The 16,272-nt window shown below is 47.9% G+C and overlaps 2 protein-coding genes and 1 long non-coding RNA gene across 5 annotated transcripts in view; 2 read left to right on the top strand and 1 right to left on the bottom strand.

The window, feature by feature from the left end:
* The window catches only part of coro7 (coronin 7), a 76,174-nt gene extending 66,930 nt beyond the window's left edge, over nt 1–9,244 (top strand). For all 3 annotated transcript variants that reach the window (XM_048990322.1, XM_048990319.1, XM_048990320.1), the window contains 17 exons: nt 81–226; nt 1,596–1,691; nt 2,357–2,461; nt 2,772–2,925; nt 3,128–3,303; nt 3,657–3,765; nt 3,862–3,948; nt 4,034–4,176; nt 4,557–4,661; nt 4,750–4,835; nt 5,154–5,295; nt 5,371–5,460; nt 5,554–5,670; nt 5,896–6,031; nt 6,557–6,648; nt 7,091–7,177; nt 7,518–9,244. In XM_048990322.1, coding sequence (XP_048846279.1) covers nt 81–226; nt 1,596–1,691; nt 2,357–2,461; nt 2,772–2,925; nt 3,128–3,303; nt 3,657–3,765; nt 3,862–3,948; nt 4,034–4,176; nt 4,557–4,661; nt 4,750–4,835; nt 5,154–5,295; nt 5,371–5,460; nt 5,554–5,670; nt 5,896–6,031; nt 6,557–6,648; nt 7,091–7,177; nt 7,518–7,526 — 1,880 coding nt within the window. In that variant the 3' untranslated portion in view covers nt 7,527–9,244. The remainder of the gene's footprint in view (nt 1–80; nt 227–1,595; nt 1,692–2,356; nt 2,462–2,771; nt 2,926–3,127; nt 3,304–3,656; nt 3,766–3,861; nt 3,949–4,033; nt 4,177–4,556; nt 4,662–4,749; nt 4,836–5,153; nt 5,296–5,370; nt 5,461–5,553; nt 5,671–5,895; nt 6,032–6,556; nt 6,649–7,090; nt 7,178–7,517) is intronic.
* LOC125717427 (uncharacterized) lies at nt 6,208–6,530 on the bottom strand. The gene is made up of 2 exons (XR_007384537.1): nt 6,474–6,530; nt 6,208–6,330 (listed from the first exon to the last, which is right to left on the bottom strand). It is a non-coding gene; the product is annotated as an uncharacterized LOC125717427 (long non-coding RNA).
* Nucleotides 9,245–11,798: 2,554 nt separating the features above from the next.
* Nucleotides 11,799–13,982, top strand: pam16 (presequence translocase associated motor 16). The gene is made up of 5 exons (XM_048990330.1): nt 11,799–11,922; nt 12,569–12,653; nt 12,772–12,908; nt 13,162–13,227; nt 13,830–13,982. Exons 1-5 carry the CDS (start codon nt 11,920–11,922, stop codon nt 13,917–13,919), a joined length of 381 nt encoding a protein of 126 aa, XP_048846287.1. The 5' UTR covers nt 11,799–11,919; the 3' UTR covers nt 13,920–13,982.
* Nucleotides 13,983–16,272: the final 2,290 nt, after the last annotated feature.

Here is a 16,272-nt window from a genome sequence, read left to right on the forward strand (position 1 = left end):
CCCCCTTCACGCTGATGTCTGTCAGACAGATTTTCTTGGGCAGTTGCACATTCACACCATTACCTCTGTGTCTGTGTCAGTGAGCCAATGTCTGACTGAGACGGCGACCCGCGGCGTCGCCATGGTCCCCAAGCTGGCGCTTGACGTTGTGTCGTGCGAGGTGCTGCGGGTCCTGCAGCTCACTGACAGCTACATCGTGCCGGTCAGCTACCACGTCCCCCGCAAGGTGAGCCCTGACAGACCTGCAACGTCTAATTCCTCCCTTTGCCCTTTGAACTCTACATGCAGACCGTAAAAGTTAGGTGCATTTATTTGAGCCCTTTTTCTTTAGTATTGAACGTGTGACAAAGCAGTGAATGCATGAACTCTGCTTCGTACCCTGACCCTGCTTTGTACCTTGACCCTACTTCGTACCCTGACCCTGCTTTGTACCCGGACCTTGCTTTGTACCCTGACCCTACTTTGTACCCCAACTTTGCTTTGTACCCTGACCCTGCTTCGTACCCCGACCCTGCTTTGTACCCGGACCTTGCTTTGTACCCTGACCCTGCTTTGTACCCGGACCTTGCTTCGTATCCTTACCCTGCTTTGAACCCAGACCTTGTTTTGTACTCTGACCCTGCTTTGTACCCGGACCTTGCTTTGTACCTTGACCCTACTTTGTACCCTGACCCTGCTTTGAACCCGGACCTTGCTTTGTACCTCGACCCTACTTTGTACCCGGACCCTGCTTCGTACCCTGACCCTACTTTGTACCCCGACCCTGCTTTGTACCCGGACCCTGCTTCGTACCCTGACCCTGCTTTGTACCTTGACCCTACTTTGTACCCCAACCTTGCTTTGTACCTTGACCCTACTTTGTACCCCAACCTTGCTTTGTACTCTGACCCTGCTTTGTACTTGGACCTTGCTTTATACCATGACCCTGCTTTATACCATGACCCTGCTTCGTAACCAGACCTTGCTTTGTACCTTGACCCTACTTTGTACCCTGTCCCTGCTTTGAACCCGGACCTTGCTTTGAACCCGAACCCTGCTTTGTACCTGAACCCATTGCTCCCAGAGCCATTCGGGACTCACCTTTGACCTCTTGGTTAACCTCTGTATCTGTATAGCCAAGGGGAATAACACAGCAGAATGTTTTCACAGCACTGTTTGTAAATTCTCCTATTTGGAGCAGCAGTTTTCAGTAATGAAAATAAAGACTATAATTAAAGGACGAGGGGAGCCCTCCCTCTCTCTGTTTCAGCAGAGCCTTAATGCCAGTGTGTTTGTTTGCAGTTTATAGTGTTGAATATTCCCCTCCATGGTTGCATCACCAGCGGTGTCACATGCTACCTGACTAGCTTTTTACATGACATCACCGCCTACAGTCGGGGAGGGGAAAGGGGGCTCCTGAGTAAGGATCCAGTCAGTTTGGCCTGATTCAGCCTTGGCACCATTGGCTGCAGAGCAGTGAAGCGACTGAGGTTGTTCACAGTTCCATGTTCTCAGCAGCCCAACACACTGTTGCTGGATGATACCTGTTTGTCGTAAATGTTAACGCAGAAGAGTTCTAACACTGATACGTGTGTCTGTGTGTCTGTATCTTCCAGCCTGGACAGGACTTCCACGCTGACCTGTACCCGGACACTGTAGGCCAGACGGCGGCCATGACTGCTACAGAGTGGTGGGAAGGTGGCAACACACCGGTGAGGAATTACCAGGTTTACACTCACATTGGTTTATTTATTTAGCAGATGCTTTGGTTCAAAGTGACGTGCAAGCAAGGTGCACAGTACATCAGCAGCAAACAGCTGTCAAGCGTCCGACTTTGATGATCCAAAATGTACGATTACGTTGAGTGTTATGGTTGGCAGGGAAGACAAAGACCTTGGCCCTTGAAAGGGTTCCCTCGTCAGATTGAAATCCAAGCCAAAAACTCTGATATCCCATTGAGAGAATGCTAGGTGGAGTTGAATTTCTTCTGCATGGTAATGCCAGTGGAATCCATATGACCGGCTGAAGAGACCTAGAGAGGAAGTACACAGGGAAAAGCGGTGGGACCCAGAACCAAACCCTGAGGCACACCAGTGGTTACCTGGGTTGACCTTGATAGCTCTGCTCCCAATGATACTCAGAAAGATCTGCCCTCTTGCTAAGACTCAAACCATCTCAGAAACCTGTGATGCCCAGTTGAGAGGGTGGACAGGAGGATCTGGTTGTTCATCATATCAAAGGGTACGGATTGGTCCATCAGGACAAGGACAGTTGGCAGAGATGCAGCTTGTGCAGGAAACTCATTTAGCCTTTCAGCAACGACCACACAGGTACTGACAGTAAAACGACAAGGACTTCTTCCCCCGGTATCTCCCAGGTCCAGAGGGTCAGCCTGCACCCGGCCAAGCGGCCACAACCCAGGGCCCAGCCAGCCCAGCAGGGGGCGCCGAAGACAGAGTTGCCCAGGGGACGGAGCAGTGAGGTGAGTGATACGGGAAACAGCGCCAATCCACCAATGGGAAGGGTGGGATTTCTGTGACTCTGAGTGTGTGTGCTGCGTTCGCACTGTGGCTCAGCAAAGAATCTGGGCCGGTACAAGTGAAATCGCCTTACAGCTAGATGCTTTACCTATGAAATGTGGGATACTGTATAACACTGAGTGTGCCTGTCTTGCCTGTCTGGTCATGTTTTGGCTGATATTCGTTATATGATTGTGTGGTGAAACCAATCAAATCCATCATATTTCCTCTCTCGGTTGCCCACCACCCTCATCCCCCCGCTCGCACCAACAGGAAGCCCCTCCCGGCTGTTCCATCTCCAGCAGCCCCTTGACCACACCCACCAGCAGTGCCGCACCCTCCCGTTCCCCTTCTTCCACCAGCGGCCTGTCCTCGGGATTCCTGCCCAGCCCTAGCCAAAGCTCACGGGCCATACAAAACATGCTGGGTAGGGCGCCATCTCAGGCTGCCACCAGGGGGCGATATTGTTACCTTTGTTATTAGGATGGTGCTTATGCGTGTATTTGGAGTCCATTAAGTTTTATTCCACACTTGTCTTTCTTTCATCCTCTCTCTCTTTCTTCCTCTAACCTGCTCCCTCCTTCCCTCTCCTCCTCTTCCTTCGCCCCTAACCCCCCCCCCCATCCTAGGCCCCAGCTCGAAATTCCGCCATATCCAGGGCAGCGTTCTGCACCGTGACACCCACATCACCAACGTGCGGGGGCTCAACCTGACCACGCCTGGCGAATCAGATGGCTTCTGCGCCAACGGGCAGCGGGTGGCCGTGCCCATGGCCATCGCAGGGGGGCAGATCGCCGTGTTTGAGGTGCTGCCCCGGCTCTGTGGGGGGAGAGGAGGAATAAAACTCACAAAAAAATGACATTACAGTCTGTCGAAGTATGTTAGGTTAGCCAATTCAAAACATTTCCCCAAGTCACCCCAAAGATTTGCAGCAAGCGTCTAATACACCCATGTATTTTCTGACATGACCACTACCCATATTATTTGGACATGATGAAGTGAATTTGGTACATTTTTGACTCTTTACTGACTTGATCGTTTGGGCTGTCATAACCCTACAGTCAGTCACACTGCCCTCATGACCATCTGGCCGTGTATAATTGTCCCAAACCTGTAGTTATATATTGGTGATTGACAGCATTGCTGTTTCCCATTCAGCTCTCTCGGCCTGGGAAACTTCCGGACACCACCTTGCCCACCATCCAGAACACGGTCAATGTGGCCGACCTGGCCTGGGACCCCTTCGACCCGCAGAGGTTGGCCGTGGGTAAGCATCTCATCCTGGTCAGTCCATCATTGACACCCCTCACCTGTACTTTTCTGTTCATCCATTTATTCTCTCTCTGCCCGTTCTCTCTCCCAGCGGGTGACGATGCCAAGATCCGCATCTGGCGGGTGCCAGTGGGCGGCCTGACGGAGACGCTGACGGAGCCAGAGTGCGTCCTGCAGGGTAAGTTTGGACGACCCCGAGCAGGAGAGGGTCTCCATGTAGTGCTGGGCATATGAGGCAGGCTGACTGGGGTCCCGCCCTGCAGGACACACGGAGAAGATCTACTCCATCAGCTTCCACCCCCAGGCTGTGGGCCTGTTGACGTCCTCCTCGTACGACATGACCGTGCGCCTCTGGGACTTACAGGCCAGGAAGGAAGTGAAGATCCTGAAGGGGCACCAGGACCAGGTGAGGCTTCAGGGTGGGTGGAGAAATGGAAGGCTCCTGGGGGGCTGTGGGAGAGGAAGGGGGCAAGGATTGGAGGTGGATGCTGGGTGGATGGTAGTGATAGTCAAATGAAGCTTCATGAACCATTTGCTGTATTTTTTGCTCCACTAGATGGTGCTCTTTGTTTGTTTTGGGGCATGCTTTGAGCCATTTTTTAACAGAGAGAGCCATCTAGTGGGGTCAGAAAATACAGCAAGCAGTTCATGAGGTTTCATTTGGCCGTCACTAGTGGATGACAAGGCAGAGGAAAGGTGTGTAGCGCCTGGGCCACATGCAAGGCTAGAGGTGTGAGGGCCAAAGGAGACCAATGCGGCACGATAACCGGGAATGGGTTTCTCCAGATTTTTGGGATGGCCTGGAGCCCAGATGGCTGCCTCCTGGCCACGGTCTGCAAAGACGGGAAGGTGCGAGTGTACGATCCGCGCCAGTCTGCTGAGCCCGTCAAGGTATCTGCGGTCGACAATCTCCACAGCCTGGGACTCAGGCTTACCGCGGCCCTCAGGGTGGTCACTGGCCTCTCTCACTTCCCCACAGGACGGCCCTGGCCCAGAGGGCCCTCGGGGAGGCCGTGTGGTGTGGGTGTGCGGGGGTCAGTATCTGCTGGTGTCTGGGTTCGACGGGTAAGCACTACATGACTCTGCTAGTAATGTTCCAGTAATGTTCGCTGATAACCTGCCACTGACAGAAGTGCTTTAAGGCACGGGCTTACCCAGGCTACAGTGCAGGGGCCTCAGCTGACCTGGTTTAAACCCCCCCCCCCCTTTTGTCAGCGGCTACACCATCATGGAAAATAGCATGGGGGCTTTGACCATGTTTATATGCCCCTGACCTCTGATGCCAGATTATTTTCCAGCCAGTGGCAAATGTTAGATGACTTTGTATTGGCTCGGTGCTGATGTCCCACAATGCCCTGTCCACTCCCTTTGTGTGCCCTGTAGCCGTAGCGAGAGACAGCTTTACATGTACTCCGCCCAGTCCCCATCCTCGGGGCCCGTGGCCACAGCATCCACCGATGTGTCACCCTCCACGCTTATTCCGTTCTACGATGCCGACACCAGCGTGCTCATCATCACCGGGAAGGTACGGCGTGGGCAGTTTTGGGTGCCGGGGGTGGGGTGGAATGAGGGCGCCAGCGACCGTGTGCATGTCTTTCAGGGCGACACCCGCGTCTACATCTACGAGATCCTGTCAGAGGCTCCATATTTCCTGGAGTGCAGCAGCTTCAGTTCTACAGAGCCTCACAAGGTAAACCTCTGCTGGACCGGCCCCCCCACGCAAAGCGGGCAGTCGGGGTCAGGGGGGGCGTCAGCGTGACGGCTGCTTGCATCCCGTCTCCAGGGCTTCTCATTCCTGCCCAAGACCGAGTGTGACGTTCGCAACGTCGAGATCGCCCGGGCACTGAAGCTCAGCAAGACCAGCATCGAACCCATAGCTTTCAAGGTGCCCCGTGTCAAGGTAACTGTCGCCGCCCCCTGCTGGACATACTGATAAAAGGCGACTTTTTTCCGTATTACTAAGTGCTTTATGACAGCTTTTCATGAAAAGCTCCACATGCATAAGCACCTGACTGCTTGGGTCCTCATGCTCCACATGGGACACATTTAGCACATGCATGTTGTCAGGTGAGCCGCAGTGCTACCCGGGATTCACCGGGTCTGTCTGCCATCTCGAACCCCACAGAAAGAGTTCTTCCAGGACGACATCTTCCCAGAGACGGCAGTTTGGTGGGAGTCAACATTGACGGCCTCTTCTTGGCTGTCAGGGTCCAACGGACAGCACCGCAAGATCAGTCTACGTCCCAAAGACATGATTCCTGGTGCGGCACAAAAGCTTAAACGGGGACTTGAACAAACATCTCTACCTGTAGCCATTGTTCTGCGTCTTTGCCATACGCATGTTTATTTAGTCTAAAAAGTCCAAGATTGTACTTTAACATTCTTTTATGTGTACCTGTCTCCCTGCTGTTCCTGTACCTGTCTCCCCTGCTGTTCCTGTACCTGTCTCCCTGCTGTTCCTGTACCTGTCTCCCCTGCTGTTCCTGTACCTGTCTCCCCTGCTGTTCCTGTACCTGTCTCCCCTGCTGTTCCTGTACCTGTCTCCCTGCTGTTCCTGTACCTGCCTCCCCTGCTGTTCCTGTACCTGCCTCCCCTGCTGTTCCTGTACCTGTCTCCCCTGCTGTTCCTGTACCTGTCTCCCCTACTGTTCCTGTACCTGTCTCCCCTGCTGTTCCTGTATCTGTCTCCCTGCTGTTCCTGTACCTGTCTCCCTGCTGTTCCTGTACCTGTCTCCCCCGCTGTTCCTGTACCCATCTCACTTTTCTATCTGCTTTTCTCTTACTCAGTGAGTGAGGCCCCCAAGGAGGCCCCTATAAGGAAATACCTCCCTTCATCTGTCTACCTGGAAGAGAAGACAGATGAACAGAAGAAAGAGGAGGTGTGTGAGAGGGGGGGAGACATTTTTTCCTTCCCCACAAGGAGAAACGCAATTTTTTATAAAAATCTGTGACTAATTAAAAAAAATTAAAAAAAAATTTCCAAAAGTCCTGCGTAGGGGTTAAGTTTGTCGTTGTTGGGATTAGGATTATGCATGGATGAATGGACAGTCCCCACAAAGATATGAATACAAACCTGTGTGTGATTATATGCATGTGCTGATGCTGTTAATGTTGCATGTCAGGCAAAGCACTGTGTTTATAGTCTATGTTACGGTCATGTGACTGTGTTCATATCTGTTAAATGTAGCAGTGCCTGTGGGCTGTATGCCTGCATCACATGACAGTGTATTTCTGCCCGTGTCACATGACAGTGTATTTCTGCCCGTGTCACATGACAGTGTATTTGTGCTCGTGTCACATGACAGTGTTTTTCCCATGCAGCTGCTGAGTGCCATGGTGGCCAAGCTGGGGAACAGGGAGGACCCCCTGCCACAGGAGTCCTTCCAGGGTGTGGATGAAGAGGAATGGGTGAGGCTCAGAGCAGGAGTCCTAGCATCACAGACAGACAGACAGACAGACACACACACACACAGACACACACACAGACACACACACAGACAGACACACACACAGCCAGCCGGACACAGACAGACAGACAGACAGGCAGGCAGGCAGGCAGACACACACACACACACAGGCAGGCAGACACACACAGACAGACAGGCAGGCAGACACACACACACACACAGGCAGGCAGACACACACAGACAGACAGACAGACAGACACACACACAGGCAGACACACACACAGACAGATACGCGCGCAGAAATGGAGACTGACTGCCCCCTGTGTCTATCTGCTTTTCAGGACGACTAACAGTCCGTCCCAGGATGGGGAGGGTCTGTCACCAGCAGATGGGCCTCCGACACGTGCTGACCCTAACCCTCTCCACTTTATTGCCTTATTGCCGCTGAAAGTGTCTGGAGCTGCCCCCCCCCCCCCGTAACTGCACTTCCACTGCGTTCTCACAGCACTGGCTGGGGTGTGCTCCATCGAGGCAACAAGAGCCTTTAGCCCCCATTTAGCAATCAGACGTTAGGGATGGTAACACAATGCTGTCAGGATTTAGCCTGGCTAAGCTAATATCACTCCCCTCCCAAACTACTGACGTTTGTCAAAGGGGAACCAACTGGACTTCAAGTGTACCGTAACAGTCCATGTTTGCTGTCATGTGTGTGGTTGGTGAGTCTCCGTGTGTCAGACTGTACCCCTCATCTCAAACCTCTTATTTGGACAAAAAGCTGTCTTTATTTTTTAAACGTGCCATATGTGTCTCACTCCTGATCACTCTTATCAAACACCTGCAATGCTATCTGATCTGTTTAATAACTATGTGATTTTCTCATGAATAGCACATTTGAGCAGAGGACACTCTTGTAAATCAGAATCCCACCATAATTAGTTAATCAATCAATTAAAACACCCACAATCCCCTGCAACACTGGTATGGCTGGTCACCTTTATACAGCTCCCTGCATTCCACAGAGTAGTTTCCGGCATTTTCTTGCTTGTTTACAGGGTTTTCTGGATTTTTGCCGTTGCCCTGTCGGTTTTGCTTCCTGATTCCTATGTTGGGGTGAGACACTGGCAGCGAACAACAAACAAAACAATCTAAAATAATAATGCATGTTTAGGGGCAGTTCCTTAAAGAAAATTATTAAATCTCGACTGGCACACTTTGTAACAATCGTTTTTTACAATGTGCACAATAACAATTTGAACGCAAATCATCAAAAGTTGTATTTTTTTTTCCCATTTGGACCAAATTCGATCAATGAATTCACTCCAGAAACTCAATCAGTCTTGAAATTGTCTTTGCCAAAGACATGCTCGTATTGTGGGTTTATGACAGTAACTTTCAGGTATATTTTGGTGTCTTGCGTCATTCACAGCATTTTGTGCTGCGGTTTTGATTACTCTTTTTGCATCGGTGGGTATAGGTCTACTCTTTCATTGGAACCAAAATGGGCATTTTGGAGGGTAAACCTTCATATCCAGTTATATACATATGTCCTACTTATGTACCGCTTTTAATTTTTTACTTTTTTAAGCAGTCTTAGCCGGAAACATTATTCATCTGTAGAAATTACATCACGGTTTTTGGATAGGCTAGTTATTGCTAAAATAAGCATTCCTTTACGTTTTAATTTTATTAATATTATTTCACTTTTGCACCTGTTATTTTACAGTATTTGCTGCGCTAACAGTCCAGTCCGCTGTTTCATTCCCTATTAAGTCCATATAACTGGGACAGAACAATTTCTGCTTAACGTAATTGTCTTGTAATCTTACGTTGTTTACAGACGCATGACTGGAAAATGACAACATGTATATTGCACACTCCCGCCTAAGACACATTTCGGTTGTCTGCGAGTCGGTTTGTGTCTAATTCTCCGAAATATCCTGCATGGTTTTGATGGAAAATTACCTACACTGGTCTTAGCGGAACGGGATTTCTTAAAACGTGGGATTGTGCGTTTTATAATTTTTTTCTCTGTCCAATATGAGTAGAAATAAACACCGTTTAAAATAAATCGTCTCTGTGGTTGGTTTTCATTTCTAAAAAGGTTTAGCACATTTTTTAATGTACAGAGAATCCTGCGTATGTCTTGGTCACTGGGGTAATTGCTTTCTGGCGGAGAGGCATCTGGCTGCAGAAGGGCCTGACAGCGCGTGTCCTCTGTCAGGCCCCTTCCACTCTCAAGCCCCTACGTCATTTCCGTTCGAACGACAAATCTTCTTGTCGCGAGCTATAAGAATCCATCTTGTCGTGCGGATAATTCTGAAGTCGTGGAATGTATGACTTAACTATTTAAAAATTAATTATCACATCGAAATACGCCTGTGTTGAACTCGTCGCCTTAGTACAGGCAACTCATGTTTACCTTAAAAAAGTCCTAAGAGTAGTGCTCGGTCACATAAAAAAGTCAGCCAAAGACAAAGTAAACTTTATAGTCATCTCAGCTACTGTATATACAAATATATAGAGAGGCAAGACGACGTGACTCCGACGTGACTTACCGTTATCAGGAGTGGCAAGATGGACTTCATAACTGAATATTACACTGAAGAAGAGAAAGATACCATTGTCTATCCTTTTTTTTTTCAATTTTCAAATGTTTCAAAGACATGCATTTGTTTTTAGAAAACAGCCGACAAGAGCTTAATCGTGTTTTGTGGTTTAGCGTAGTAGGTTCACTGTACAGTACATTGTTATTGTCACAACCGATCGTTCAGACCTCGTGGACCACGCCCACTTCATTTATCTCGTGTGAATCCCGCTTGTTACCAGCTTTCCTGTTTGATCTTGTTTGTCTTGTGTATTTCAGTGTGTTCTATTTCATTCTCCAGATCTGTCGTTGTTGTTGCTACGTGCCTTGTTCCCTGTGATTCCCTTTTTACCCTGATTAAACCCCGTTTATTCGCATTCACGGCTCCCTTCGCCTGCTTCTCCGCACCCGATGTCAGTTATTTTTTATATTAGTCATATATATGCATCTGTTTTTAGTGAAAAATCCTTAATCACTGATTGCAGTTGTCATGCCCGGCCCGCTCCTCCTGTGTGCCACGCCCCCTGATTACCCACGTGTTTTCTCCCGATTGTACCCAGCTGTGTCTAGTTAATTTGATCAGTCCTGTGTATTTCAGTCCGTGCCTTGCCTGAGTCCATTGTCTGTCATTGTGGTTATTACCTTGTGAGCGTATTCCTGCGATGTTCCCTAGTCCTCGTCAGTTTAATAAATCCCCGTTTGCCCTGATCTTGCCGGCTCGCCTGCCTCTTTGCTCGTCGCCCCGTCCTTGCGCCTCACCCGCACCGCACGCGCGTGACAGCAGTACTGTAAATTATTGTATATTTTCAAAGATCTGTTATTTGTATATAGTATTTGTTGTCATTTCATAAAGTAGTTCATATATTTAAGTGTTTTATACTGTATTCTGTTGACATCCTGTTTGGTTTGAAAAATAAACCTTTTGCTGTTTTGTGAGGATTTTTTTATTATTATTAAAAACAACATAGTTTCTATATAACTAGAATAGTAGTTTTTCTTGTAGAAATTTAATTCTCATCGGCTCCTTAGAAAAAAATTTACATAGTAAAAATATTGTATTATGGCCAGTACCAAAGCACAACTTTTTACTGGCAATCGTTTATTTAAATTAGGCAATTACGCAACTGTTTCAACTTCACATTATATTATTGTCTTCACAATATAATTAAAAATATTTTTATTTGTTTTTTTATTAAAAAATGACTTCGTCATATGTTTACATAATATTGAGGTATGTATTAATATGTGATATATAGTGTAATACACGGTAAGAAAGTTCTAATTAGCTATTTAGGCACACTACACTCTAAATCTATGTTGGAACACTGGACTCTAGACATCGTTATTAAAATGATGTTATTACTTGGGCACATATCTTGGGTAAAACAAATACGTTTTGTCAATAACCAATAACGCACAAAACATGTTTATTAGATTATGACTTAAAAGTTTCCGTATAAACATTGAAATGCTGACATTATTAAAGTACAATATTTGACGGAATAAATATGGCACAAGAAAATAATGATTTAAGTACATATTAGCTATAGTCTGATGTCTCACAATAATAACACATACAGTAGCACTACATTTATTTACACACACATATGTACAACTATATTGTTCAGGTTTGAGACGGATTCCCTCGTTTAAACAGAAATTACGTATTGGGGTTTGTCAAGACGTATTTGTCCACAGGACGGATTGTTTGTTTGTCTCTTGGAAAAAATAATCTCTCTCCAAATCTGCTGAAATATAAAGCAACAACACACAACAGCGTGTTCATGGAGGCAGCCATGTTTGAATGGGAGATCGTCACCTCGGAATTTCCGGATAATCTGTCGTTTTAACGGAAATGACGTAGGGGCTTGAGAGTGGAAGGGGCTTGACAGGGGACACGCGCTGTCAGGCCCCTTCTGCAGCCAGACACTCGTGTTCTGGCGGGCAGGATGGTCCTCGATGCATTTCACCTTCCACCCACACGGTGGCGCCGCAGAATTTTTAAATACGGGATTTCAGCCTCTATGATTCGTTGACGGTATCGCCCTTTCAACTTTGACACCACAGTGACATTGAAAATATACGGCATGTGCACGATCTCACCGATGTTAATGTAATAGATAAAACACGAAACTACTGGAAGCGTCCTGGAATAAGTCATGGTAAGATGTGAAATATAAGTGTTTAATTTGTGGTGAGCGTCACGATAAAAACGTGCTTGACAGTGAGAGTCAGCTGAAACCTCGCAAGTCCTCCAGATGTTACATCTTGATGCGATGTGTATGTCATATATAATACATTAGTAACGTTGATGCAGTCGTGCTTTACAACGTTGTCTGAACTGCATCATTTTTTACCTATCTACGGGCCTCGCACAATTAGCTTGTCATTTAAATGGCCATCCATAATAGCTTCTTTCCGTTATACATTTATTATACAGATGGTTGAAAAAGATGCATCGTGATGTCAGTCGAGAAAAGCCGCGTTAGAATGGCAGTTTAACGTGTGGTTTTTAAGGTCAGCGTGGAATTAAATGTTTGCCCGAGTGGATGTGAAGCTGTCCTCTGTCTCCCCCCTGACTCTCCTGTGTCCCCCGTCTCCCACCGACTCTCCTGTGTCCCCCGTCTCCCGCCGACTCTCCTGTGTCCCCCGTCTCCCGCCGACTCTCCTGTGTCCCCCGTCTCCCGCCGACTCTTCTCTCTCCACATGTCCCCTGTCTCCCCCCACCCCCGTCTCCCCTGTGTCCCCTGTCTCCCCCCTGATTCTCCTGTGTCCCCCATGTCCCCTGACTCCCCTCTCCGGATTCAGGCGAAGTACATCGCCCAGATCATCGTCGTGGGCGCGCAGGTGGTGGGACGCGCGTTCACCCGGGCGTTGCGGCAAGAGTTTGCAGGTACGGTAAGGGAGCATAACGCAGACGCGTCTCAAATCGCCTTCAACGCTCATTGGTCAAACTTTCAGTCTCTGTGGTAGGTCTCAGTTCTTTGCTCAATTTCTGTTTCATGCCTCAGCCAGCCAGGCCGCCGCGGATGCCAGAGGGCGGGGGGGCCAGCAGTCAGCGGCCGCCTCCAGCATCTCGGGGATGAGCCTGCAGGAGGCACAGCAAATCCTCAATATTTCAAAGCTCTCTCCTGAGGAGATCCAGAAGGTACATACGCATGTTTCATCCCTGACAGTAAAGTGCACACATACGGTCTCATTGTCCAGACTGCCTGCAGAAATGTCAGCTTTTCTATTTGATCTTCTCAATTTTTTTTAATGTTTCATTCTCTTTATTTCTTCACCTGTTTGCACTTTTTACAAACACTTTTTTTTTTTGACAAATATGAAAGGCTTTCTCTGCCTCTGCTCCTCTGTCGGTAATTTTGATCAGCTTAACATGTTTGTGCCTCATCCAACAGAATTACGAACATCTGTTTAAAGTCAACGATAAGGCTGTTGGTGGCTCATTTTACCTGCAGTCTAAGGTGAGTGCAGAGCTTGGCATGTATCCGGTTATCTGAGTCTACTGCTAGACATCGAATGTGATCAGAGGACATCCCAGCGCACATCGGTGTGTTTGTCAGAGGTCGACGGGCCACGTCCTTCACGTGAACGTTTGTGTTCTGAGTCTCACATTCCAGTTCAGTTTTACTTGGGCACGTTCTTCTGAAAGGGTAATTTTCTTTAAATCATGTGCATGAGATCCATGGAAATAAGCTTATTAATGCTGATTAAAATATTGATCTGATAGGAAGAGGAGGTCGGCAAGGCCGCACCCCCACTTGAGATGTCATCTTTAAAGGACAGGGGGGCCTAACATAGTGGCCTGTGTCAGATTTGGGTAAAATCTCAGGACACATATGAACTGCTGAATATGCTTGTATGCATGTTTAGCATGTATGGTTAGCTTTTGTTATCTTTCATTGCATTAAATTTTGGTCTTTATCGTGTGCTTAAAGGGGCTCACCTGTCAGAACTGGCATAAATATTACAGCATGGATCTGTAGGGAAGTCTGGCATGAGCTGCCCCCAGCCATAATTTGTGACGTCCACGGGGGGGCCCACATCAGCCTGTGTTTGTGCTTAGGTGGTGCGCGCCAAAGAGCGGCTGGACGAGGAGCTCGCCATTCAGAAGCAGGAGAAGCCCCCACAGACACAGCAGCAAGCAGAAACCTGACCCAAGCTGCACCTCCCCACCCCCCACTGTAAATTAAAGTCCAATAAAATCCTTCGCATCCTCTTCAGTGATTCCCCTGCAAGCGTCTGCACACTATGACCCTTCTCTGATTTCCCGCCACCTTCTGCCGCCTTGTTTATACGCTCGTCCCTCACGTCCAGGCCTCATAAAAGGAACCACGGCATTTATCAAATACACCTTTATTCGGCTTTCTGTTTTTTCACTGACATCATAATTAGCTTCCTCTAAAACAGGAGTACACTGCTATTCTGTACCAACCGGAGACTTACAACTCTAAAATTCTGCATGTTCTGCTCTGGAACATGGTTCCGGGAAAAATATATATATATATTCATATTTTATATATTGTATATCTTCTACATTTTACCTACAATAAAAGGCACTTGGAACCATTTAAAAATACTGAATAGAAATGTCTCAAAAATGTGCAAAAGAAAACTGGATGCTGGCCTGTCTGGCCGTAGTCTAACATTAACCCTTTGTGCACTTCTGTGATTGGTCGGACTCTGGCGCTGCTAACGGGACGCTCATTGCCGTTTACAAACACATCCCAGCTACACACTCCATCAGGATGAACAGAACATCTTGAGATGTTCATATATATATATATATATATATATATATATATATAGAGAGAGAGAGAGAGAGTAATGATTTTTTTTTTCCCTCAAATTCTGTGTTTCCCAATCCGGTCCTCGGGGACCCACAGCAGTCCACGTTTTTGCTCCCTATCAGAATGTCCAGGTTTTTGCTCCCTGCCGGGTCCCCGTAGACTCTATACAACGTGACGGCGCCTTAATTATGATGCAGGGCCATTTTTTAAGCACAGACCACAACAAGAATGGCAGCACACATCGAGTAAGAGTGCAGTAGTTGCAATTGTATAACTAACTGAATACATTTTTCATTTCAGTACATAATATGACTGTTCGTTGTTGCTGGGAAAAACGTCTGGGATTTGAAAAGAATTTCCAAAACATTTAGTCCGTGCCCAAAGGGTCAATGGGTCAAACAGCTTATTTCATATTTGAAAGGTGTAGATCCTGAGAGGATCGGTGTCAGTTTCGGCTTTCTCCACCAGGGGGAGCCACAGACAGGTGCACACAGAGGCGTGTGCTTACAGACAGCATTATCTCACCCCTGAGAAGGGAGGGTGGGGCTGGAGCTGGAGAGCTGTGTCAGGAGATGCTACTGTAATCAGGGAAAGTCTGCCCAATCTCAGAAGACCCCGCCCATCCCATTGATGTCATCTGCCATCGTGGGTGGTTCCACCACTCATAACCAGTAACTTCCTACTCCAATCTAAATTTGCATGACCTGAAGACAGAGCAGAAGGGGGAGGGCTGTAGAGTGTGTGTGTTTGTATACACTACATTGTGGGGACCAAACCTTTTGGACATTTCTCAGTCTCTACAAGGGGAAACTTAGTTTTATAAAAATCTGTGAATCAAAATACTGAAAATGCCAAAAGTCTTCTGTTTTGTTTGGTTATTTATGATTAAGGTTAGGGCTGGGTGGGGGTTAAGGTTGGTATTGCCCATAGAAATAGTTGGAGGAGCTTGTGTGAATGTATGGGCTGTCAAAATCTCAACGGAAGTCACAGTAAAAATGCAGGGCAGAGTTTGCTTACTATCCTGTAAGAAGCTAATGTGAGAGTCTGCATTGATTCCTCAGAGGAATATCGCTCTCGCTGTCTCCCTCCATCTCCCTCCTTGATGTGGAATGTGCTGCATATGATTCCTTAATTGTGCGTTTTCTTTACTTTATTAAGGTTAAACAGCCTGTTCCTGCCCAGGGTCTGGCCTGGAGAGCTGGGATGCGCAGAGCGTAAGACGCACTCTGCTGTGTGCACGGCTGTCTGTCTGTCTGTCCGGTTTAGTTAAAGGCCACACAGGCTCCCTGCAGGTCCAGTTCAGCCAATGGCTTCAGGAACGGTCATGGTGAGATCCTCCTGGACCACCAGCGCTCTCCTGAAACAGCCCCTCCCCTCCCCAGGAGAAAGCCGAACGTAGAGCAGCGATAGCGGAGACGAGGAAACAAAGCGTACTCAACATTGGGAAATGTCTCGTCTAGAAAAACCAACAACTGAAAACAGCAATAGTCATAACTGTTTACAATTAAAATACCATCAAGAGAATGTACAAAAGGAGGAGAGGGCGGAGGTCGTGGGGGGTGCAGTGTGTCTGACTGCTCACACTTCCCACACCGTCCGCTCTTCCCTCGTGTCTTCAGTTCCCACCCCCCCCCCAGGGTGTGTACCGTCTTACATCATTCCACCCGCATCATCTCTGGGCGAGGAAGGACCCCCATACTCAGAGAGGAGGGCGTCCAC

This window comes from Brienomyrus brachyistius, chromosome 22 (assembly GCF_023856365.1).
Source record: "Brienomyrus brachyistius isolate T26 chromosome 22, BBRACH_0.4, whole genome shotgun sequence".
NCBI lineage: Eukaryota > Metazoa > Chordata > Actinopteri > Osteoglossiformes > Mormyridae > Brienomyrus > Brienomyrus brachyistius.